Source organism: Styela clava, chromosome 9 (assembly GCF_964204865.1).
Source record: "Styela clava chromosome 9, kaStyClav1.hap1.2, whole genome shotgun sequence".
Taxonomy (NCBI): domain Eukaryota; kingdom Metazoa; phylum Chordata; class Ascidiacea; order Stolidobranchia; family Styelidae; genus Styela; species Styela clava.
The window spans coordinates 3914754-3938545 of NC_135258.1; the positions used below are offsets into that span (position 1 = coordinate 3914754).

Below are 23792 nucleotides of genomic sequence, written 5' to 3' on the forward strand. Positions count from 1 at the left end.
CAGAATAGCAGATTCTTACACATCAGTGAATTCATTTACAGACCTTCTTAGCTCGGAGACGCTAGAACGCCGCATATAAAATTGAACGATAATTAATTGAAAATTGACGTTGAAAAGTCAAAAATACTGCATTACTCAGGAAACACCCCGCGCTTCAAAAGTACAATATTTGGTCACAACGCTGGACGCTGAGTGGAGAGACATTCTCAAAACAAGAGAGCTATGCCCAAATATATGGACACGTAGCGCCACCCAGTGGCAATGATTTTGATGACGTCATAGCGAAAAAAAAAGTAATAGCCTTTTGGAGAAAAACTTTATCTTTAACCACTGAAAATATCAAAGCAATTGGTCCAGTATTCGAAGAGAAAAGCGACTTTTTAAAAACGTGTCAAAGAACAAGAACAAGAACAACAACAACAACAACAACATAATATTGAAACGATCGTTATGTCCACTTCGTGTCCAATAAGTAGGGTAATTTAGTATCTTGTACCACGATTTCTATTCTGTTAAGTTTTCTCTAAATAAACTGTTGAGATAACCACTCAATATCGCAGTTTGATTCTTGATACGCTACCCGTGCAGTGCAGTTAGCACACACGGAGCCACCAACACGGGTTGGATTGGAGTAACCTGTATCTAACTGCTGCTTGATTATTTTCTTTGATTTTGTGTTAGCGCATGAGTAAGAAAATTATGACCCGCGATCCTGACGTGTTTCATTCGGCTCATTAACGAATATAGTTTTTAGGAATATAAATTTCCGTTCAAAATATCAATGGAAATAACGAATCATCAGCTTAAAAAACACTGTAATTCCTCATGCATAATATGCACCTGAACGTATTGTGAAAAACAAGCCACTACAGAGTAGCTACTTCTTAAGTTAACACCTTACCTTTTATTTCGTGGGAAATGTCCGACAACTTCGCTGTAAAGTAGAATTACATTTTTACAGTTAATTCCGAATTAAGGGTTTAGTTGAATGTCATACGTGACGATCGCTGACTTATGATTCTTTGAAAGCGCAATTTTTTTATGGTTTATTTTATATTTGGACGCTATACTATTTTTGGATAGTTTTGCCAAAATTCTTGTTGATAAGACGAATATTTTCGTTGGAGAAAAATCGCTTTTCTGCGCAATTATTAATGGACTGAAATTAATTCTCAAATTTTCGGGATTTATAAATGAATCAAATCGTTAAAACTGTTTCTCTCTTTTTACAAATTTCTATGGGAGCTTTATATGTCATTCAACATTTTTTATTCTAATTCATAGGAACACGTTTTTATAAAACAATTTATGATTTTTTCCATTGGCAAATTCGGTGCTTAGCAACAAGACCTTGGCGTGCTGTCCTTCTTGTCCATATATATGATCATTGTAGTGCGCACCTGGTGTTATATCAACGACCTCGCATAGCATTACTGCACATGAAAACCCTCCTATCCCGCGTGAAGTGCACGTCCCAATTAAATCATTCCAGATGCGTTATATAGTCTATATCAGCGGTTCCCAAACTTTTTAGAGTTGCGACCCACTATTTATTACCACAGCTTATGGCGACCCATTTAACTTTTTAGGACATAACACAGAACACAGCAATGGCTAATCATCGCAAAACTACCGTGTTTCCTCGAAAATTCCTGGCCTGAAAATAAGACCTAATTTGAATTTTAAAAATGATTTTAATTAAATAAATGAATTTTAATGAATTTAAAATGTGTGGAGAGTAAAGGTTCAATGACCTGAGGTAAGGTGAAGATCACACCACTATTCAAGATTGTGTGATGTCACAATTAGGATATTTGTCACCTAATTTTTGTATAGTAAATACAAATAAAAACAATGAATGTCGGTTTTTATATAATGTTTATTCGAAAATCTCGTGATTTTCTACAATGTAATTCTACAACACAAAAGACCTCTTCCAAAAAAACATAGCGTTATACTTCAAAAAAAAAGAAAATCTAAACTCGGTTCAAATTTCGGGGAAACACGGTAAGATGTGCTGTACAGTGTACAAAACTGCTAAGCGTGAAAAAGCCACATGGTCATTCTTTGTGTAGCGAATTTTTGTTTCTTTGAGAAGATCGTAAAAAGGGAACTTTCACAGATTAGAATTTAAATTCAATTTAATTTCTTTTTTTCAAAGATTTACGTATTCGAGTCGCCACCGATTCTAATACCTAGCATAATTAATCAAAGCTTTTCTACATCTTTTCACGACCCACTAAGATTTCTTTTGCGACCCACCAGTGGATCGCGACCCATAGTTTGGGAACCGCTGGTCTATATTAATCGGTTTTCCCGAGTAATATTGTCTAACAAAAACCCAAATATTGTGTGATGTGTGCGACATGTTTTCTTAGGGAGGGGGTGGGGGTGGGAAGGGTGGTATGGTGTTATTCTGAATAGTATCGAAGAAATCACATATGATATCACACATTTGGTTTTAGCGTTTGATAAGACTAACCATATAATCATAGGATTTAAATATAGTCTATAGTTATATTAACTGGAACTGTCTTACTTACTTGAAATCTTCGTTCTACTGTTTTCACCTTCGCCTGAAAAGCATAGATAATCCGTTGATTATTGATTAATCACAATTATTGCAGCACTTTCTAATTAAAACAGATGTGGTTCCCACGGTTGACATTCACAAATAACTCTCATGTCAAAGTTTGTTTTTCAATAAATTTTGGCATGTGGGATTATTCAACTACCTTTAATCTGATAATAGGCGTACCCTGAAGGCTTGAGTTGTCCGTAGAGAATTCTTATGATATTGTCAGATATTGCGTCATTATACAAAAAAATGCACCTCCCTCCCCACCCCATTTTGGGCTGGATACTCTATTTAATTTTGGGAAAAAATCTTCCAGCATGGAAATCTCTTCAACTGATTTCTTTGAGTGTATGCTAGGCAAAGCGTTTGTGTGAAGTTCTGAATAATAATGTGTTTGTGTTTGTTTTTCACTTACTTTCCAGGTGTTGTATAAGTTTCGTCTCAGTTCCTGAAAAAGAATTTGGATTGTTCACTTAGTTAAGATATTTTATGAAGCCTTTTTGAAACCTTCACTTTGAACCATTTCTGTAATATCAGCCACTTGGATCAGATCACATCACTACGAAGTCACAATCACAAAATTTTAGCTTGCCAAAGTAAAGCTATCGCCCGAAATAGCATCTGCGCCGACTATAATGAACCTACTAACGCCAGCGATTGCTCTTATATCGGTATCGTTAGGACGAAAAAAATAGCTTGATTGATTCCGGGTTAATTGTCTGCGCATTTTGAACAAAGATATTTTGGAGGGCTTTATTGCGTCAATGTGACGTCATTCGAAGTATTTTTGACTTAGGAAATATTGCTACGACACCAACATAGCCTGGTTCAAAGCTCTGACCACCTGGCTATCCCGTTTTCAAGATTTTAAATTTGTCGTAATCTACACACTGCTTACCTGTAGTTTGGTTTGTGATATCAAATACTGCACCTGTTAAATGTATCAAAGGATATAAATATTTTGTTAGAATTTCTATGAGTTTTCGAATAAAATAACAAGTTTTACGTCGTTAAAACAGTCAGATATATTTTAGTAAACTCTCGACTACGTGACAAAAAAGAATATTTTACGTCAGGGGTCGGCAACCTAGGGCCGGAGCACTATAATCCGGCCCGCGACGCTTCACTGAATTATAGTAACAAAACATCCGTTTTGACGAATATATTCTTTAGACTTAATTATATTATAACCCAACAATTATATAATTCACAACAAATGGAGGTTTATAAGATGCAATGAGGGGACCTCCAGAAGTATGCACACCAAGATGGCGCACAACCTGAACATAGTATGTGTGTATCGGTTAGGATTCAGGTTGTGCGACATCTTGGTGCGCATACTTCTGGAGTACCCAATGAGGAAATAAATCTATATTCTAGTCGAGAGATGTATCACTGCTTGATTTTTATTATAAAAAGTATCATCCGTTCGTATTTTCAACTTTCTAAAAATATGTGCGGCCACCAATGACTTGCAACCTTAATTTTAGCCCGCGAGCGACAAAAGGTTGGCGACCCCTGTTTTACGTAATCTCAGCTACAGGCATAAATAATTTGACTAATGTTTGAATACAACTTACCGCCAGTCAAGTCCATGATTCTCTTGTCTTGTTCTATCAAATAAAATGAAAGTAATAATCTTCTATCTAAAAATACTGAAAATTGTATCGTAATTAATTGGTCCATTAGTGAATGAAAGAGGCGATATTTTTATAGGATAACAACAAGAAGAAGAAAACAGATACTAGCATGATGACAACATGATAACAAGAGAGCTATGCTCAAATATATGGACACGTAGCGCCACCCAATGGCAATAATTTTGATGACGTCATAGCGAAAAAAAAGTAAGAGCCTTCTGGAGATTTTATCTTTAACCACTGAAAATTTCAAAGCAATTGGTCCAGTATTCGAAGAGAAAAGCGATTTTTTAAAAATGATGGAGACAAATAACAATAACAACATAATATTGAAACGATCGTTATGTCCACTAAACGTGTCCAATAACAAAACGACCCATAGGTCCATTTCGTGTCCGAAAATCGGAACAAGAAGACGAAATGAAATGTGTTAGGTATAAACAAGTGTGGTCTCAAGTTTTAGTTTATTTCGAGCACGTTTAAACTTATTTCGTCATCGTGATGATGTCATCGTTATCATTAGAATGTTGTTTTGTTGCATTCGATGTGCCGTCGTTTTACGTATTGAGTTTCCTATCGCTCTCGCAGCTCAGTATGGCGTTTTGAACAGCATTACTTGTTATAGCAGTTTGGGATTGCATTGCTTTTTATAGCGTTGTGTGTTGAATTAATTCAGCAGTCTCGTTTATAGCTTTCCTTAGACTCAGATTCTCCGACTTTAAACTTCAAATAAAAATCACGCCACAAAAAACGGTGCTCCCGAAGTATGCGAACCAAGATGGCGGACATCGGAACGTAACATGAGTAACAGGTTAGGGCTAGGCGATAATTTTTTTCCAATTTTCCTTTTTTCAGTCCTATTATCAGTTCGAAGACTAGCCAAGAGCCTCCCGTAGTATTCATACCTAAAATTATGGCCTAACCCTAACCTAGTACACATGTTACATTCCGATGTCCACCATCTTGGTTCGCATACTTCGTGAGCCCCCAAAAAACTTATATGGCGGTCAATGGAAATGCCTACTAGAAAATATAAAATTCAAAGTTTTCCTACCTTCCACCATTCTTGTAATCTGCTCTTCCGATGCTGAAATAATTATCATATCGCAGTAAGAAGGTTAATATGGAATCGAATTATTTTGCGAGAACAGGCCATTCAAATCAAGGATAAATTAAATTTGATTTTGTGTTCCAACATTTTTGTTCATGGGATTGATGACAGAATTAGTGTTTGCACATCGTATTTTCGCTGCTCTTGTAGTATGTGCACCAAGATGGCGCACAACCTGATAATTCAAACCTGGTACACATACTATGTTCAGGTTGTGCGCCATCTTGATATACATACTACGGGCACAGTATTTTTCCCAAATTACACCGACTTTTGGCAAATTACTAAATCGTTGCAACTATAAACTACTCACATAAAATATTCCTCAGTGTGCCCTCTTCCATGTCTAAAAAGCAGAATATTGAGGGTATGATTTATAGTTTATACGAATTATATAATCTGATGCATAGAATAAGATTTATATCTTCGGCAGGAGGGTAACACAGGGAATTAGCACTGTGATGTGAATTTCTCTTCTATTTTTTGATATGTTGATTTTGTATCTTTCTGTAACAGGTTTTATCTAGTCCGGCCAGTTGTGTGTATGCTCAAAAAAACGCACATTTATACAAAAACACACATGCTGAAACAAATAGGTTCATACACAAACACACGCAAAGGCACTCACACTGACCATGCGTAATGATAAGACAAATATACACCCCCCGCATACACATATATACACAATGGCCATACGCATACACATGCACACGCTAAAAATGTACACAGACACACGCAAATGCACACAGAGTGACCATGCGCACATTCTGCAAACTTTTACGCGCACACACATAAACACATACACACGCTCACGCATACGAAAAAACAGATGCTAAAATTTTTAAGCATTTATACATTTTACGCACATATACGCACACACAATTGAGCACATACAAACAAACGCACGTACATACAAAAACACACAAGCTAAAACAAATATAAACACACGCAAACAAACGCATACACAATGGCCATGAGCAATTGTTGGGCACTCATACGCACACACACAAACAAACGCGCACACGTACGAAAACACACATGCTAAATCACAAAAATACGCTTACACAAACACAAACACACGCAAATGCACACACAGTGACCATGTGCAGATTTTTCGCACTTATACGCACATAAACATATACAAACAAATGCACACACATACGAAAACACACATGCTAAACATATATATACATACGTAATCAAACGAAAATGCACACACAATGAACAGGCGCAAATTCTGCGCACTTATACAGACACACGCACACACTTGTATAATCAATATTAACTCTTTCCTTACCTTCAATTTTGTTTATGACCTTTACGCTGACATCTTCAAACAAGAAACAACAAATTAAAAATAAAACAGTCTTCAGAGCAAAGTCATCGGTAGGCCAAACTGACAGAGTTTTTATCCTTTAAAAACAGTAGTTTCCCGTGTACCAGGGGGCTCGTACTAAGTTGTATTCATAGTAAACGCCTTTCAAAACATATATCATTCGGTTTTATCGTAGCTTCATGAAGTCCATGCCTACAACATCAGCGAAAATTCGGTAGCCAATGTCAAAGTGTAAAAATTTTGACCTTCCAAAAAGAATTTTATTATCATCTATTTTTTCATTATTGAATTTACGTTTCTTTCTGAGCATAATCATGAACGTATGGAAATGTCCCATAGAAAAGTAACCACAAGATATGCTCGGCAATAAAACTAGCTTGCATGTTAATCTTTTTCTACCAGACACTTCACCCACCTTCAACGTTGTTTATTAGACTTTCCTTCATATCTGTTAAATATTAATGCAATGTGATTTTGCTTAGAAAATCCGAGTGTCTGATGTTATATCCATCGTAACCCAGAACATAGCATAAATCCCATTTCTATAACCATTTCCCCCATAATATATACCCCCAAATTAGAACAGTGCGAGCAGTGTTCCTTCTGTGTGCACACGCGCACACAGCTTTCAGTGGCTGCCCACACGCATAGATTTACTGCGCACAGACGTATTTCGATGTAATGTAACAATGTGCTCGGTTGGCAGGTCGAGAAAGTTTGTTGTTGGCCCACTTATTACCCGGTTAGAACGCCAAAATGTCTTCATTGGTTTTTGCACAAACATTAGTCATTTCCAAAAAAGTGCACACACACCAAAATTTCTGCGCACACATACTACAAAAAATTAGAGGGAACATTGAGTGCGAGTAATGTGGGATAAGTGGGACAAGTGTGGGGATAGTGCGCGATTAGGGACTAGTTTGCTAAAAATGGAGTTTGGGTCAGGTACGGATCTTGTGGGCGAAGTGGGACGGGTTGGTCAAAAACGGTGCTTGGGCCAAGTATGAGCTAGTGAGAAAAGCGGGACGGGTTTTCTTAACGGGAATCTGGGAACATAACACTTTTCAGACAATGGGTAAGTTCGGACTTCCTGAAGTATGCGCACCAAGATGGCACACAACCTGAACTCAGGTTAGGGTTCAGGTTGTGCGACATCTTGGTGCGCATACTTCAGGAGTACCATAAGTTCAATAAACAAAAATGCAATCAAAAGTCTTTAGCAACGTTTCATCCAGACAATATTCAACCCTGACCATTCGTGAGTTACTTCATAACCCTACTATAACAGTATAAATAGACTAAAGACTCGTTACGCATTTTTTTTTTTGAAATACGTTAGAAGCTAATAGCTAATTATGAGAAATAAATTTAAAAATGAAGGAAAAATTATAAAAGGTATTTACGTGCCAATCCGTTTTCTACGTCACCCTGGAATTCTGGAAACGAATGAAAAATTTAAAAGTCTGACACAATATATACGCTTATCAAGTTATGTAAACGGGGTTTTCTTTTTAGGGAGACACAAAAGAAAAAAGTAAGAAGTACAAAACAAGATATATGTTATATAAGTTCATGTCTGGCATGAGATTCCTATTGCATTCGAGATTGGAGAGTTTCTTTGTGCTCCGGAAGTATGTGCACTGAGATGGCGCACAACCTTAACATAGTATGTGTACCAGGTTTGGTTTCAAGTTGTGCGCTATCTTGGTGCACATACTCCGGGAGAACAGTTTTTTATTATATATATATATATATACCAGGGGTGTAAAAACTATTTATCCGTGGCAAAAGCAGAGTCGATGACGCGGCCTAATCAAAATTATCTAATTTTATGGAAGGGCCTCTTTTTGAAGAGAATAAAAGTACGAAATACAAAACAAGATAAGAGTTCTAAAAGTTCATCTCTGGTATGAAATTGCTATTGAATTCGATATTGAAGAGTTTTTTCATATATAGAAAAGCTATTTCACGTGGCAAGAAGAGAGTCGACGATGGTGCCTAATTATATAGTGAATCACGGTCTTTCATCCGATAACCAGTCTACGTTGGGTTTGGAAATGGTTATCCAATACCGCGAACACAAGATTTTCAGCTAGTTGAATATTGGGAGTTTTGACAAGAATTATCTTACCGATAAGAGCAGTTGAGAAATTGGCGTCCTTTTCTGTACGAATAAAGTTGATTGAAAGGTTAGTACAAGAATTATATCGAATATTTTTTTCATTTGAGCTATCGCATGATTGTCACCAGTGGTGAGATTTAGCCGGTTTGCACCGGTTTCATAGAACCGTCTCACGGAATTTTATGAAATCAGTGAACCGGTTAGCATTACTGAAAAAAAACATGACTTTCTGTAACAGAACCGGCTGAAAAATATTACCTTTGTGAAGGAACCAACTGACAAAAAATTCGAATCCCACCACTGATTGTCACCATGTATGTCTATATTGGGGATAGTTGAACCTTAACCGGTGTTAGCAAAACGACTCCTGTAGTATGTGAAACAAGATGGCGGACACCGGAATGTAATATGTGTACCAGGTTAGGGCATAATTTCAAGTGCAAATACTGCGGAAGTCACTTGGCTAGTCCGCGAAATTGTATCAGAACTAAAATAAGGAAAACTGGAATAAAATTATGGCCTATCCCCAATCTGGTACATATACTACGTTCAGGTGTCCGTCATCTTGGTTAGCATACTTCTGGAGCGCCAAACGATGTACTCGTTTTAAATTTATATTCAGAAAACTTCATTAGAGTGTGTATAATATGGTAACGACTAGGGCTGGGCATTTCGAATCGAATATTCGAATCGAATCGAATAGTAAATTATTCGAATTGCTTTAGAGTAAATTTTCGAATCGCCGCCATCTTTTTTTACTCTTTCCGCCAATGGTTGAGGTAAATTTTTCAATTTTTTTTTTTATTGAAGCCATATTTTTTCAACACAATTCTGACTTGTGACTCTCTTCTGTATTGAGGTATTGATGAAAGCGTATTTTTTTATTGTCAGTGATGTATTCTATGTTTTCAGTAATTTATGTGTCTGGAGGACCTAAAATACTAAGAAATTTACATACAATTTCATACCTTCCAAGTATTCGAGATTCGATTCGAAAATAATTATTCGATTCGATTCTGAAATCATCAGGTATTCGAAAATGCCCAGCCCTAGTAACGACATTAAATTTATGCTTTGACTGCCCTGACTCCTACTTAACATAAACTCAAAACAACTAAGCACTTGAGCAGCATTTCAACTTTGAATAAAAATGAAATTGATTTAAAACGATTTGATGTCATTTTCATTTCATTTTTCAACTTCGATAAGATTACAAACTCCTATTTCATAGACGCTTGGCTCCGATACTGTATTTTGACGCCGGAGAACTTGGAAACCGACTCCGTCTACAACAATAAGCATCAAACTGCGATTACGCAGCCTTGCCACAAAGTTGATTGCAACCTATCGTTTATGTTACCTGATAATCCATCAAGCACCGACTTCTCAAGATCTAAACAGTAAAGTAATACAAAAATACTACATTGGAAGATTGGTTGGAGTAGTTTGCGCCTAAATACTAAAATTGACTGAAAGAATACTGAAGCAAGAATCAAAAGTCCATAATTTAGTCTTAAACGTTTGCAAAGTCACGCGCACTTACTTGAAAACTCAGAAAACTCATCTCTGAGCTAGGTTACTAGAGAGCACTAGAGAATAAAAGCTATTGAAACTCAGTAGAATTATTGAGGCGAGATACCCGCTAATAAATCCGATCTACAAGAGAAAACTTTGTTATGACATCACAACTCAGATTTAATATTTTATGTTAATCAAGACTTCTCAATTCCACTCACTGGAAAACAAATATATTCTACTTACACTGCAGTTGTCCTTCAAGAACATTTTCTTGTGCTGCATGGAAAGTTGATGATGAGATTAAAATTATGTATTTATATAGGGTTCTTGGACTGGCTGATAAAACCTTATATTTTGTAACCCCAAACACATTTTCCATTATGTGAATTTGTTGGCAATCCTAATGAGACTCAAATAAGTTGGCGTTTTTTCAGTTGGAATCGTCATACATCCCCAAATCCTACATTTTCTTCTCTTTGCGTCTACTATATACCTAAGGGCCTATGCTAGGGCTTTGGAGTGGCAATCTCTAATAGGAATCAAATACCTTCCTCGATGTACTTGTAATATCAACAATATACCTACCCAAGAAAAGGCCAGTCATATCTTCTCTGATGTCTGCAAAAAATAGAAAAAAATATGGAGTGACAGTGTATGATTTTTGGATATATAGATATATATATATATATCAATTCATAAAACTGGTTCTGAATTTTATTTGACGGAGGCCAGAATTAGAAACGGAAGGATATTATCCGTATGTAATCATAATACCGGTATGTATAGATTAAGTTATCGGCATAATTAAACTGTTACGAGTATACATATGCTTAAACTGTGGTGATGACGTAGCACAAGTGGCGGTATTCAGAATGAAAATAAATAAATACATAAAGTGGTAAACTATTTCAATCAAATTCGACGGGCCATATTGTATAGCTACACGAACCGCAATTTGGAAACCACTGGTTTTTGATATCCTAGAGCTTCCGTGAGTTTATATGTAAAACCGTTAGGTTTTGATACGCAAGTAAAAACTGATCTACAAAGCGTTTGGATGTAGTTGTAAAAACTGTAATTGCATAAATGAAAAGGAAAAAAGAGTTTTTGAAAAACTGTTTGAAGAAATGGATGCTGATAATTTCACTCCTCTGTTACAATGTACAATTTTGTTAATGAGGTTCCATGAAAAACAAAAGTTATATCAGGGGTTCCACAATAACAAAAAGGTTCTGTTCTAGGTAAAGTGACATCAGTGCTAGACACTTACTAACATGTAACGCACCACCAAAATTCCTATTCAGTAGCTCTTGACATTTTAGTTTCGGGTGAAAACACGTTACCTTACTTTTGTCGAATCAAATAAAATCAAAATCATTATTTTATTCAGCGAAGAAGTAAAAAATTAAAAAACAAATCTAATTTATATAAAAAGCAACCAAACAAAAAGTCAAATATTTATAGTGAACAAAAAAACTATACTATACTTGAAATGTGACCATCAATAGACGCATCTTGATCTGAAGAAAATTGCTTTCAGAATAAAACTCTATTTATATTTTCACAAAACCTACATTAGATCATGATCCCCCGAATTCTGGCGGCATTATGACGTCACGTATATATATATTGTGACGGATACTTGGGATATTATGACGTAAAGTATTCATACTATGATAAATACTAGGAATGGTTGGACGTCGAGTTTTGTATTGTGACAATTACTTGGGAAGTAATGACGTCATGTTTTTCATTATGACAAATATCTGAGATATTGTGACGTCACATTTTTGTATTGGGATGAAACTTGTATTGTTACGTCACGTTTTCACATTATGACAAGTAATTTCGATATTATCACGTCACAATTTCGTATTGGGACGATGGCTGAGTTAATTTTTTTTGCTTTTTTACATTTTCTGAATGATATCGGCGGAGCAAAAGGCACGCGTTAGCCTCGTGTTAAGTCATTATACAAAAAAAAGTTAGCTCGATCATCCAAAATAAAATTTGGGCTGGCTACGCTCCAGTAAAAAGTGGACTACTATGTTATGATGTTGCGGAATTGAATTATACTTACTCCTAAAAAGTGCCGATATATCTTTGCCCATCACTGAAAAAAGAATTAAAAATTTTGAGACCGTCTCGTGACATAGAATCTCAAGATAATGAAATACCTTAATAAATAAAATGAAAAATTTGGAAATTGTTATTCTACTCACCATCTAATTTTTTTGAAGTCTCTTTGTGAATTTCTAATCAAAATAAGTAAATGATAATACTGACAAAAAAGTTTCTATAGTTTTCCAATAATTAAGGGCACAAGCGGAAAGATCGCTGATAGACTTTGTTTTGGCGTCGTGTCCATATATCTGAGCATCGCTCAATTGTATTATTGAACGCCGGTTCGTTCCGCAACTAATACGGACACCTTAAATTCTGCTTTGTCAGGAGTGGCAGAGGCATTTTCGCCTTCTCACATCAAATTCACCGCAAATTAAAAACAATAAACTCGGAGAATTGTACATAATAAACCGTCTTACCGTAGGAATTATGCTTGATTTTAGCGGTTTGGTCTGAAAAAAAAAAGAAATCTATATGCATATAGAACCAAATGTGCTTTTCTACAGAAGTTTGAGCTTGGTCGGACAAAAATACACTTAATGTTAGTGCGCAGAAAGGACCTCCAGAAGTATGCGCACCAAGATGGCGCACAACCTGAACAGAGTATGTGTGTACCGGGTAGGATTCAGGTTGTGCGACATCTTGGTGCGCATACTTCTGGAGCACCCGCAGAAAATTGTTTGAATCTCATAGAATGAACCATGAATTGTAATTCGATGCAATCATCATTGTAGCAAGAATATAGCCTTACCTTCGAACTGTTCCTCAATTTGTTCTTCTTGTTCTATAATAAATAAAAAAAACAAATTATGAAGAGAATAATATATCGTACCCTTCGCCAAGTTTTCTATAATATAGATGGGCTACTAGAGAAGATGTTGAAGTGATTTGTATTTCTATTGTCATACATATTGCTGCCTAATTCTTTGTTGTAGTAAGAAGCTGTTACGGTTTTACTGAAATATTTCATATATTCCGTGAAACTGGTCTATTTGTTGTTGTTTTTAAAAGCTCTCGTGCTATCTCCATTTTAAGTTTATTTAAATAAAAGCTGTTGAAAACATTTAAAAAGTACTCACTCTTTACGATCTCACTGACATAATCTCCAGTGTCTGAAAAATGGCAGAAAGTTCCGTGTCAGTAACCATTTGAAAGGGCTTGGTTGTTCATGCTCAGGAGAGCCCAAAGAGTCGTACAAATAGTAACAATATGAAAAATCTTTGGAATTCCTATGGGATACTCAAACCTTGCAGATTCGAATTTCGATCTATTTGTTAATCTCTAGGCGGATGAGACTATTCGGTATCGCTGCTAACAGATGTGGCTCACAAGGAACCGGGAAGTGCCAATTTTCAATGGTGCGTCCTACAAAATGAGTTTGTATTTAAGTTTAATCTGGTACGTACCAGATTAAACTTTTAATCTCTTTGCTTTGCAAAGTCTATACCTGAGTCCAAATTATTATCTATGCCTATGACGTTTTGATGCCCCAATTGCACATCCATTATCAAAGCAATGTAGTTCGGATTTCCGAATTCGGATTTACGTTGTAAAGTCTATACTATACCTGTGTCCAAAATATTATATATGCCTATGACGTTTTGATATCCTAATAGTTAACTTGTGGGAATTGAACAACACATGTAAAAAATCAATACCCAAAATTTTGATGCCTGCAACTAATAAAAAGCCTAGGTTAAATAAAGGAGCGGCCCGAAGTTTCACCGAGTTATTTGTAAATGGCCCTTTTGTATTAAAGACTGCAAACCCATAATCTAAGCAATGGGGTTCGATTTTTTTGGATTCGGATTCCGGCTTGTCCATTTGAATCTTTAGCGACAAATTAAATTTTTTGAAATGACTTTGATTTCAATCAAGTATGATTATTTTTCTAACTTGCTGGCTGGAGTGAACATGGATAGGCGTTGTAGTCAAGACTTCAGGTTTAGAAATCTTGTTCATCAATTAGTCTTGATTAATTTAACCGCCACTAAACCGACCAGTCTCGAATGACATTAATTTTCAAAAATTATTTGAATAAAATTATTTTTATTGTTCAAGTCTGGGGTAGGCAAATTGCAACCCGCGGGTTATATCATGCACCCCAATTGTTATATTGTGTTTCTTTTTATTATTTAAAAGTTAGACTGGTTGTTGTAAATATGATGTTTTTTATACTGAGTTTTGAGGCTTCATCCCAGTAACCAAGTCAATTATCTGCAACTGGTTCACTCAGAAAAGTAACTGCCTATCCATGGCTAAGATTAAATTTTTCGCTAGAAGGCTATAATTTTTATTTATTTCAAATATTCCGGTGAGATATATGGGATTAGTTTTTTTGTGTGCTATGACGTTATCCAAATTTGCGCTACGTGTCCATATATTTGAGCATATATCTCTTGTTCTTGTGCAAAGTCCAGTCTGGGCAAAAATAGGAAGAAAACGGAAGTGACAAAAATTCTTATACTTACTGTTAAACGCTTTGACGACATGATCTTCGTTATCTGCACGGAAATAATGTAAGATTTGATCTATTTATGGAAATTGTTTATATTTAATCAAAATACGACAGATTACAAAAACCTAATAATATTGGAAGAACATTTGTCACCCAAATTGCCAAATTTCGTGTTCCATTCGCCCACGCGTATCACTTGCCTACGTGCCGCAATTGACAACGGGTTTCACTTGCCCCACGTGTTCCACTTGTGTCACTCATTCCACGTGCCCCACTTGCGACGTATCCCAATTGCCCGCGTGTTCCTCTTGTTCCAAGTGTCATATGTGCAGTATGAAATGTATTTCAATTATCTAATAAGCAGTAGAAGACTGGTACGTTTAGGTGTCTTATCATTTGCCTGTATTTACTATGCAAAAACTTTTTTGCGTAAATATGAGATTTTGTTTTTAACTTGTTATGAAACATGAATTCCTTAAAAGCAATTAAGTAAGTCCTATGTGTATTCACGAAAGCAGCGTTTCCTAAACTTTTAGATCGTGTGGCGCCAAATTATCAGGAAATCAAGCACTTACACGATAAAAAATTGTTTTCTTCAAATAAAAATAAATTTTGTGATTGTAACAGAACACTACGTAACAGAAATTAAACGGCATAGAAAAGTAAAATGATTTTGTAAAATAATCAATAATATATTAGTTATCTTCAACACAATTCTGGTAATTTTCAGGGCGCACTAAGAAAATCGCCGCGATTGAGTTTCTCGCAAGATTAGTAGCTTGTTACGAAACCTTTTTATTCAGACCCAACTTTCAATACATAATCAAAGTTTGAAATCGAATGCGCATTTTATTACCTCCACGAAGTCCATCTTCGGGGCGCACTAAGAAAATCTCTGCGGCCCACTAGTGGGCCCCCTTTTGGAACCACCGCACTAGAGTACACTCTATATTTTTCATTAAGTTTCTCGCACGATTAGCAGATTTGTTATTTTTGTTCAGACCTAACTTTCAATACATAATTGGAGTTTTAAAATTAAATACGCATTCTATTACCTCCCATGAAGTCTTTGACATGTTCGGTTTCATCTGTTAAAATAAAAAATTAAGTTAATTAAACGCATTTTCATTTTCACGCGGCGAAATACTTCATTAGACAATATGCCACTAAATTTCTTAAATTACACAGACTGAAATTTCCATAGACGAATTTGCTATGGCGATCCAGTGTTTAATAAAGGTATTAGAATTCATCGCATAACTCAGTCCTAACTATTGGCTAAATATCTAAATATATTTTTGATTATTTTTTTTCCCGAGTTCAGGCTTAAACCAAATCTATATTATCTAAGCTTGGCTTTGAATCAGTAACTAAAACTTACTCATTCAATTTCAGATACCATGCAACCCCATTTTCAATTTTATTACTTTTTTTTACAAAGGGCATCAAAGCTCTAAGTGCTTAGAGCAGGTTGTGTAAGAGGCCGAAAATTTCACCAACCTAAACTGGTTGGCTACGTAATTGTGACATAAAAAATTACATTTTATGAATAATATTTACAGCGTTACAAAAGCCAAAATGGAAAACTATAAGACTCGTGCCAAAACTAAATTTAATCGCAATCTCAACAAATTCCTTGAGCTATTTTTTTTAGCTAAAACAAAAACAAAATTTGGTTTTAATTCAATTGTGGCAGCATCAGACGTGCACAGATGGGAGTACCCAGCGGGCCGTAGTTTGACCATGTCAGGCTTTTGAAAGACATGACCCGGCTGCTGCTGGATCAACCAATTAGTTTTACAATTCTTCACTTACTGTTAATAGAACTCACGACCCGTTCCATGTCTTCGTCAAATTTGTCTTCCATATCTGAAAATTAATAAGAATGATAAACTATTTAAAGTTGAAAATTTTCTTTGGTCTTTTTCGAACAAAATACTGATAGTATGTTGGACTGGTCGGGTTATTTATTGAAAACGTCAACAAGACACATAAAATCAGTGGTACCCAAAGTCGATTGGCTGTGGACCCAATACATTCTTATAAAAAAAATATTTTACCGTTCATTTGCTTCGTTATTTTCTGGTACACATCTGGAAAAAAAATATTGGTAAGTCGGTTATTGGTAGCCGATAACCGTTACGTAAAATATGATTTTACAGGTCTTTCACTAGCGAATTTGGCACTGTTATACTTTATACTGCTTTGGCAACGGTACTTTAAAAATAGAATTTTCTAATAAATTTTTTATATTTTTTCATGGAAATGAATGCAATTTTAAGTTAGTGGAAAATTGATATAAATAAAATAAAAAACTTTTTTACCGTCGATCATCGCTTTGAAAGCTTCATTTTCTTCTAAAAATAAATTAAAGATAGATTTTAGTTCCTATGTAAGCAGGGTTTTTAATCTTGGTTTAATTTAGTGCCAATGATACTCACGGCGCAGTTTCTCTTGCTGGGCTATGAAAAACATAAGTATGCATAAGAAGAGCAATATTATTGTTATTCTGCGGAGGTGGTTGTGGGAATGGATATAAAATCGTACTGGGGCAATCGTCTAGTCGAAAATAAGCGTCTCGCGGGTAGCTAATTCATATGTAATTTTGTTTTAAACAACTTAAGGTACTCCTGGAGTATGCGCACCAAGATGTCGCACAATCTGAACCTTCACCTGGTACACAACCTGAATTCAGGTTGTGCGCCATCTTGGAGCGCATACTTCAGGAGGTCCCAACTTAAGATTGAGGCTTACTAAAATTTTGCTGATGTGTAAAGTGCGATACCGTGCGGATTTTTCTAGAGCTTCATAAACGGTGCGTGTATGTAGTGTAAATTCGCCTTTCGTGTCTTTATATTTGAGCATTATTGTCTTGTATTTCACAACAATGAGATTTCTTTTTAACAACATACAGCCAAACTGGTAAAATATGCTCAACATAGTTTGCTATTCAACAAACATACCTTTAACAAACTCTGGATCCGGTTTTTCGACCTTTCCCTGCAAAAGGAGACAAAATTTATTGTCAGGTAGGCAGTGAATACATCTTACTCACAACTGGTAAATACCTAGCTAACGATAAGCTACAAATCACAGATAGTAAGCGGGAAGTATGTTTTATTCAAAAACACATTGATTGAACACATGGACTGAACATAAATAATGAAATAAATAAAAAGTTTTTAGATAGTCCCGCAGTGTGTGTATCAGGTTAGGGTTAGGCCATAATTTTATTCCGATTTTCCTTATTTTAGTTCTATTACGAGTTCGGGGACTGTCTGTGTTAGCCAACTGAATATACCCCCTGCCCATAGGTTTCAGCGCCAGTTTTTAAAAGGTAATATCTAAAGAACGCGGACAAGATCAAGTTTAACAGATATTTTTATTCTTAATTAGCTTCACGCTCCCTTAAAAAATTGTCTGTGCGTCCCACCGTTTGCACAGAAGTACTGGATATTTTGTACGGAGCCGCCGCCAAAAAAAAAAAAACGCCCGCCAACGTTCAAAATCAGTAATTATCTAGTTTGGGATAGGAATGCAGATTGCGCTCGAAATTCAGAATTTTAAATCATTCTTAACTCCAACTGTATAATTACTAATTTTGGACCTCCTGAAGTATGCGCACCAAGATGGCGTACAACCTGAACTCAGGTTGTGTACCAGGTTAGGGTTCAGGTTATGCGACATCTTGGTGCGCATACTTCGGGAATACCCTAATTTTTTATTTAAAAACGTGACGAGGTGTTTTTCTCAAATACTACATTTTTACATTAGTGGCGTTGGCTTTACACAAAAGATCCTAAATCCTATATTTCTGTGCAAAGGTCAGCTACTACACAGAAGCACTCACCCCCAAGTAAACGAAAACAACAAATACACAGGACACAACAGCTATTGAGAAGATGAAAACCATGAATGCCAATGTTGCTCTCCAACCGATTTCTGTATAGGCAAGGATAGTAATGTTAGAAACTATACCCGCTAGATGTCACTAGAAGACCGTTTTGTAGTTCAAGTACATGTTTTTTTTTTTATTCGGATTTTCCTTCTTTCAGTTCTTTTACGAGTTCGGGGACTGTCTGTGTTAACCAAGTAAATATACAACCTGCCCATGGGCTTCAGTCCCTTTATACAACTTGATGTAAAGTAGGCGAACAAAATTAGTTATCTCCATATTGGTACACGCACTTATGGAGCTCTGTTTTCGTAGCTACAGTACAGGGTTTCTAAAACTGAACCCTGCGCTTATCCTAAAAGCCATTGAGCAGTTTTTTTTAATCCACGAGCAAAAACCTTCACTTCGTATACCATTCGCGATGACCGCATTAATTTAAGGTAAATTGACTTTGGTTTGTTTAATTCTTTGATTGCAATTCATTTAGCAATTTTGTTGGCTTTTTCATTATTAAAGGTAGCGCATAAAATATTTGTTGGAAAACAGTCAAAAAGCAAAACTGGGAATTTCTATTGAAGCGCATGTGGCCACGCGTGATAATGGTCTTTGGAAGAGGGGGCTTGATCGTGAAACGACTTGGTTAGATTAATATTAGTTTTGTCGACTTTCCTCTCTCTTTCGAGATAAATATAAATAAAATAATCCTTTCCTACTTGCGGTAAATTTTCCAAACTTCATTTCCAACTGTTCCATAAAGTTTTTCTTTTCTCTCTTTTTTCTTTCTCTCTCGAATTTTTTCTCTCGTTTTTCCCGCTTCATTTCGGCCAAAGCATCTCGTTTCAATTTTTGGCGGGAAGGTTTGTCTGATAGAATGGACCTGAAAAATGTTATCAAAATTTTAAAATGAAATTACTTTTTGAATTACAGTCGAGGCTTGTTTAGAGTGGAGATGGGAGAAAACGCCTCATGGTCCATTCTTGAAACTGCCAGTGCTATTTGTTGAGTACGATATTTATCATCGTACTTTCGGAAATGTATTTTAATAACGTGGTCATTGTTTTAAACTGCTTGTTTTTTTAATGGAGTTATTCGGGATTTGCAGACATTTTTATAAATTTTTACGCTTTTTTGTTCACAATTTCGCTCTATTCTTGAACGATTTAACGAAATCTCATGTTTCCTGGCACACTATCAGTACCCTTTTCCAAATGACCCGGCCGAGATAAATGAATATACGCGCTTAGAGAGCTTAGATACCTTCGACCGCAAAGTTACTCTGTAGAGCGATTGTTCAAGATATCGTTAAATATCAGTTACTGCTCTTATCTGGCTTTGTTTGTAGCAACAGACACAAGTAATCTGAACAAGTCAAAGAAAACGAATCAGCGAATTAGCGATGGGACAATAGTACCTATGACACTTTCTCCTCATTTTTGCTTCGAGCATAAGGTATGTTAAACTTCTAAAGTTCAAAATATTAATCAAAATAAGCCGGAAAAAATATTTACTTCTGAGAGTCAATCGATCCGACATCTCTCATAATGGCTGAGTCATTTACACGTGCACCTTGTTCTCCTTCGGCAACATCTGAAAATGATCTTTTTTATTTACAGAGTAAAAGTATGGATCGTTTTGCTATTTATTGCTGTTGTTGTTGTTGTAAATCGTTTTTGTTTTTGCAACTACTGGAACAAATAATTTCAAATATTTAGGGCTTAAAGATGGAAGAGTAGGTAGAAGGTTTTCAATTTTTTTACAACTGCTGGGACAACTGTCTGTTAGAAGCGTATTTATCCCACAATTATGAGGGTACAAGACCTAAACCCGCAAAGTTTTAAGTCAAGTCTGAATCCTAGTGAAATCAAAAGTTCGATTCCGAGGTTGAGTAAGTCACTCACTCCCGAGTGACAAGTACTAGGACAAGTGGCTTCTACTTCGAGCCTATGAGTCGAATTTTACCACCTTTAGGACCGGACTATTTGCATAAGGAGTTACAATTTTTGAAAAAAATGAAATATTTCCGGTTCGGTATTACCTACTCAATTTACCACAGTCCCCCCCCCCCCCCCCCCCCCCGCTTAATTTACCACAGTCTGGATAAGGTGCGAGGCATGAGAGTTGAACCAGAGATCTTTATAGCTATGGATTGAAGCCGCAACTTACCAACAGCTCGTTCATTGACATAAACTTCGCCTTCATTTCCCATGTCAACGACCTGATGCCTGGGATTTCCTCTACCTCCTATAAAAATACAGAGGATTTGAACTAACTTGATTTTGTTAAATTATGTTAAAGGAAGATATAGTCGCATAGGCATAAGAAAATAGGTAGAAAAGGGAGTATATACCGTGTTAGGTACTAGTTTTGGCACGAGGCCTATTGGTTGCTGAAAACCTTTGCTGAACATAAAGTAAGTCGTGAGTCGAATCGAGTCTCGAAATATTCAAGTATCAAGTCAAGCTTATTCAAATATTTAGTGGAGCCCAATGTCTTGTCGAGCGACTGTACTTCCTGTCTATATTTCAAGTTTTGTCGCTACTGTTTTTATTTGCAAGGCGAGTTTGAGTTAGAATTGAGTTCTTTCAATACTGCGTAGATATGAGAACCCCACGTTTGAAGTCCCGCAAAAGCCTGTGAAACGGTACCAAAAAAAATTGAAAAATTTGAAATCAAACACGTTTGTGATCTTTTTCATAAAGCCCGCGTCACTAACGCAAAAATGCGAGATTTGATGAGATAACTACTAATTTTAAATTAGTCAAGATTTGGTCAAACGGCTCAGCCATGCACATGGTGAAACATTGTAAACATACGATAAAGCTAGTAAACTTCTTTGTCTTTTCGGAATAAAAAAAAATAATTTAGGGGGGCCGGTAAAAAACGGCGCTCCAGAAGTATGTGTACCAATATTGAGGTAACTGATTTTTTTGCCTACTTTAGAGCAAGTTGTGTAAAGGAACTGAAACCTATGGGCAGGATGTATACTCACTCGGCTAACACAGACAATAGAACTAAAATAAGGAAAAACGGAATAAAATCATGGCATAACCATAACCTGGTACACATACTACGGGAGTACCCAAAAAAAGGCTGAGCAATACTCGTGGTGAAACATTTCGAACCTGCTAGAAAGGTAGTAAACTTCTTCATCTTTCCGGCAAAAAAAAAACATAATTTCTCGGGTTCCGATGAAAAGCTTTTCTTCAAATTTTGTCAAGCAGTCAAGAATATACGCCTAAGTAACACTAGCCTAACTGTGGCCGTAATAGTCGGTCTAGACATCTGAATTATTTTAACAAAATAAAACTTCACTAACCGGTCGGGGCTTGTCTTGGATTCGCCGGATTCTCGTAGACATTTTCTTCCGCCATTATCAATATTTGCGTCGTTGCAAGTTTTCAATTTTTAAAAATTAATACTGTAATGAATAATAATGATAATATACAAAAAAAGCTTCTTTAATTATACAATTGGATAGAAGTTTAACTATTGGGTTTATATTGAACAGGAAAGGTAACGGATCCCCGCAAAACTAAGATGGCTCCCCGCGAACGCTTAAAATAAGAATTTAATAATTATCCAGTTAGGGTTAGGGATAGGAATCAGTGGCGTACCCAAGGGGGTGGTGTTGCGAGTCGACCCCCCACCCCCCTCCCCCCTTTTGAAATGTAAAAAAATAAAATCATTTTTCTGTATCATAAATAGCAATTTTTCGTAGCTTGAAATGCTTTTTAGACCCCAAGACTAATAAAAACACGTGTATTTAGCGTTCCATTCGATCCGCTAGCTCAGGGTGGTCCAAGATTGGCAGCTCCGCGGGCCACAAAATAACTTTTGCATTGTTCGCGGGCCACAATAGTGACAAGAACTTTGCTCGTTTAATTTTGCTAGTTGCCTCAGCAAGTCATAACACTAGTCAATTCAGTGACATTAAGGATGCAACAATATGTCAAAAGTTTTTCGGGTAATTTTATGACGAAACAACACAAAATGCGATTTTTTGATTCCTCTCCGAATGTGACGCGGGCCATAGATAATGAAGCGGCGGGCTACATGTGGCCCGCGGGCCTGGGTTTGGACCACCCTGCGCTAGCTGTTTCGATCTAACTTGGATTTAACTTGGCAAATAAAAATTTCAGACCCCTCCCCCGCCCCCCTTTTTTTGGCTACGCCCCTGTTAGAGATGCAGATTGCACTTGAAATTCACAACTTTAAATCACTCCGAACCCCAACTTGATGATTACAAGCCGGTAATTTGAAACGTACCAGGATGTTTTTCTCTAATCTCACATTTTGCATTACGGGCGGGGGTTTTGTACAAATAATCCCAGCAGGGATTAGAGTCTGGTAGTCAAGATTTTGTTCCGGGCTTGACCATGCCAACTAAAATTTCTAACCGTATAGGTTTGCTATTGCACACGTTAATTACTGCGCAAACGAGTAAATTTTAGTGCCTGCCAACCACTAGAAAGCCTATGTTAAATAAAGGTGCGTCACGCGGTTACACCGAGTTATTTGAATCTGGCCCTCCTGTTTTAAAGGTCGCACACCCCTGCACAGTATTACACATTGCTGGACGAACAATCTCATTTTGTTAGACTATGCGGGATTTGAACTCCAAGTCGCTAACTCATCGCGAAGTCCAAATTACCTGCAATTAATTCCAGATTAGCCTAGATTAGCTCTCAACTAAAATCTCAAACCGCATAAGTTTGCTATTGCACACGTTGATTGCTGCGCAAATGAGTTCCGTGTGCCCACGTAGGCTTGTCGAATTATTTGTAACTATAAAATCGCAGCTAAATTAATTGCATTGTACTGTTTGTAACTTGATTGGTTTTGTAAAAGTAAGCTCATTTTAACTCTGCATTGAGTGTGGATGTGTATTAAGCCCTAGTCAGTAGCCAGTAAATAGTTTTAGGTCATTTTCCCACCATACATGAAATTCACTGAATGAGACAAAATGTAAAAAAAGCAAAAATGGGTGCTCCCGAAGTATGCGAACCAAGA

At 36.4% G+C, this 23792-nt stretch overlaps 2 protein-coding genes across 2 annotated transcripts in view; both read right to left on the bottom strand.

Moving 5' to 3' along the window:
- Positions 1–22202, bottom strand: part of LOC120340073 (uncharacterized) — a 44195-nt gene extending 21993 nt beyond the window's left edge. The window contains exons 1-32 of the mRNA XM_078116099.1: positions 22099–22202; positions 20946–21023; positions 20291–20369; positions 19496–19659; positions 18738–18829; positions 17851–17887; positions 17329–17349; positions 17212–17244; positions 16948–16980; positions 16703–16756; positions 15943–15975; positions 14901–14933; positions 13509–13541; positions 13181–13213; positions 12849–12881; positions 12528–12560; positions 12386–12418; positions 11793–11825; positions 10891–10923; positions 10549–10581; positions 10148–10180; positions 8797–8829; positions 8069–8101; positions 7081–7113; positions 6627–6659; positions 5643–5675; positions 5273–5305; positions 4159–4191; positions 3477–3509; positions 2994–3026; positions 2544–2576; positions 902–934 (exon numbers count right to left, since the gene is read on the bottom strand). Coding sequence (XP_077972225.1) covers positions 902–934; positions 2544–2576; positions 2994–3026; positions 3477–3509; positions 4159–4191; positions 5273–5305; positions 5643–5675; positions 6627–6659; positions 7081–7113; positions 8069–8101; positions 8797–8829; positions 10148–10180; positions 10549–10581; positions 10891–10923; positions 11793–11825; positions 12386–12418; positions 12528–12560; positions 12849–12881; positions 13181–13213; positions 13509–13541; positions 14901–14933; positions 15943–15975; positions 16703–16756; positions 16948–16980; positions 17212–17244; positions 17329–17349; positions 17851–17887; positions 18738–18829; positions 19496–19659; positions 20291–20369; positions 20946–21023; positions 22099–22153 — 1372 coding nt within the window. The 5' untranslated portion in view covers positions 22154–22202. The remainder of the gene's footprint in view (positions 1–901; positions 935–2543; positions 2577–2993; positions 3027–3476; positions 3510–4158; positions 4192–5272; positions 5306–5642; positions 5676–6626; positions 6660–7080; positions 7114–8068; positions 8102–8796; positions 8830–10147; positions 10181–10548; positions 10582–10890; positions 10924–11792; positions 11826–12385; positions 12419–12527; positions 12561–12848; positions 12882–13180; positions 13214–13508; positions 13542–14900; positions 14934–15942; positions 15976–16702; positions 16757–16947; positions 16981–17211; positions 17245–17328; positions 17350–17850; positions 17888–18737; positions 18830–19495; positions 19660–20290; positions 20370–20945; positions 21024–22098) is intronic.
- LOC144427209 (uncharacterized) lies at positions 6139–6517 on the bottom strand (the record flags this gene model as incomplete). The annotated part of the gene is made up of 2 exons (XM_078116059.1): positions 6139–6256; positions 6450–6517. Coding segments are annotated over 2 exons (186 nt in total), but the record flags the coding sequence as incomplete, so codon positions are not given.
- Positions 22203–23792: the final 1590 nt, after the last annotated feature.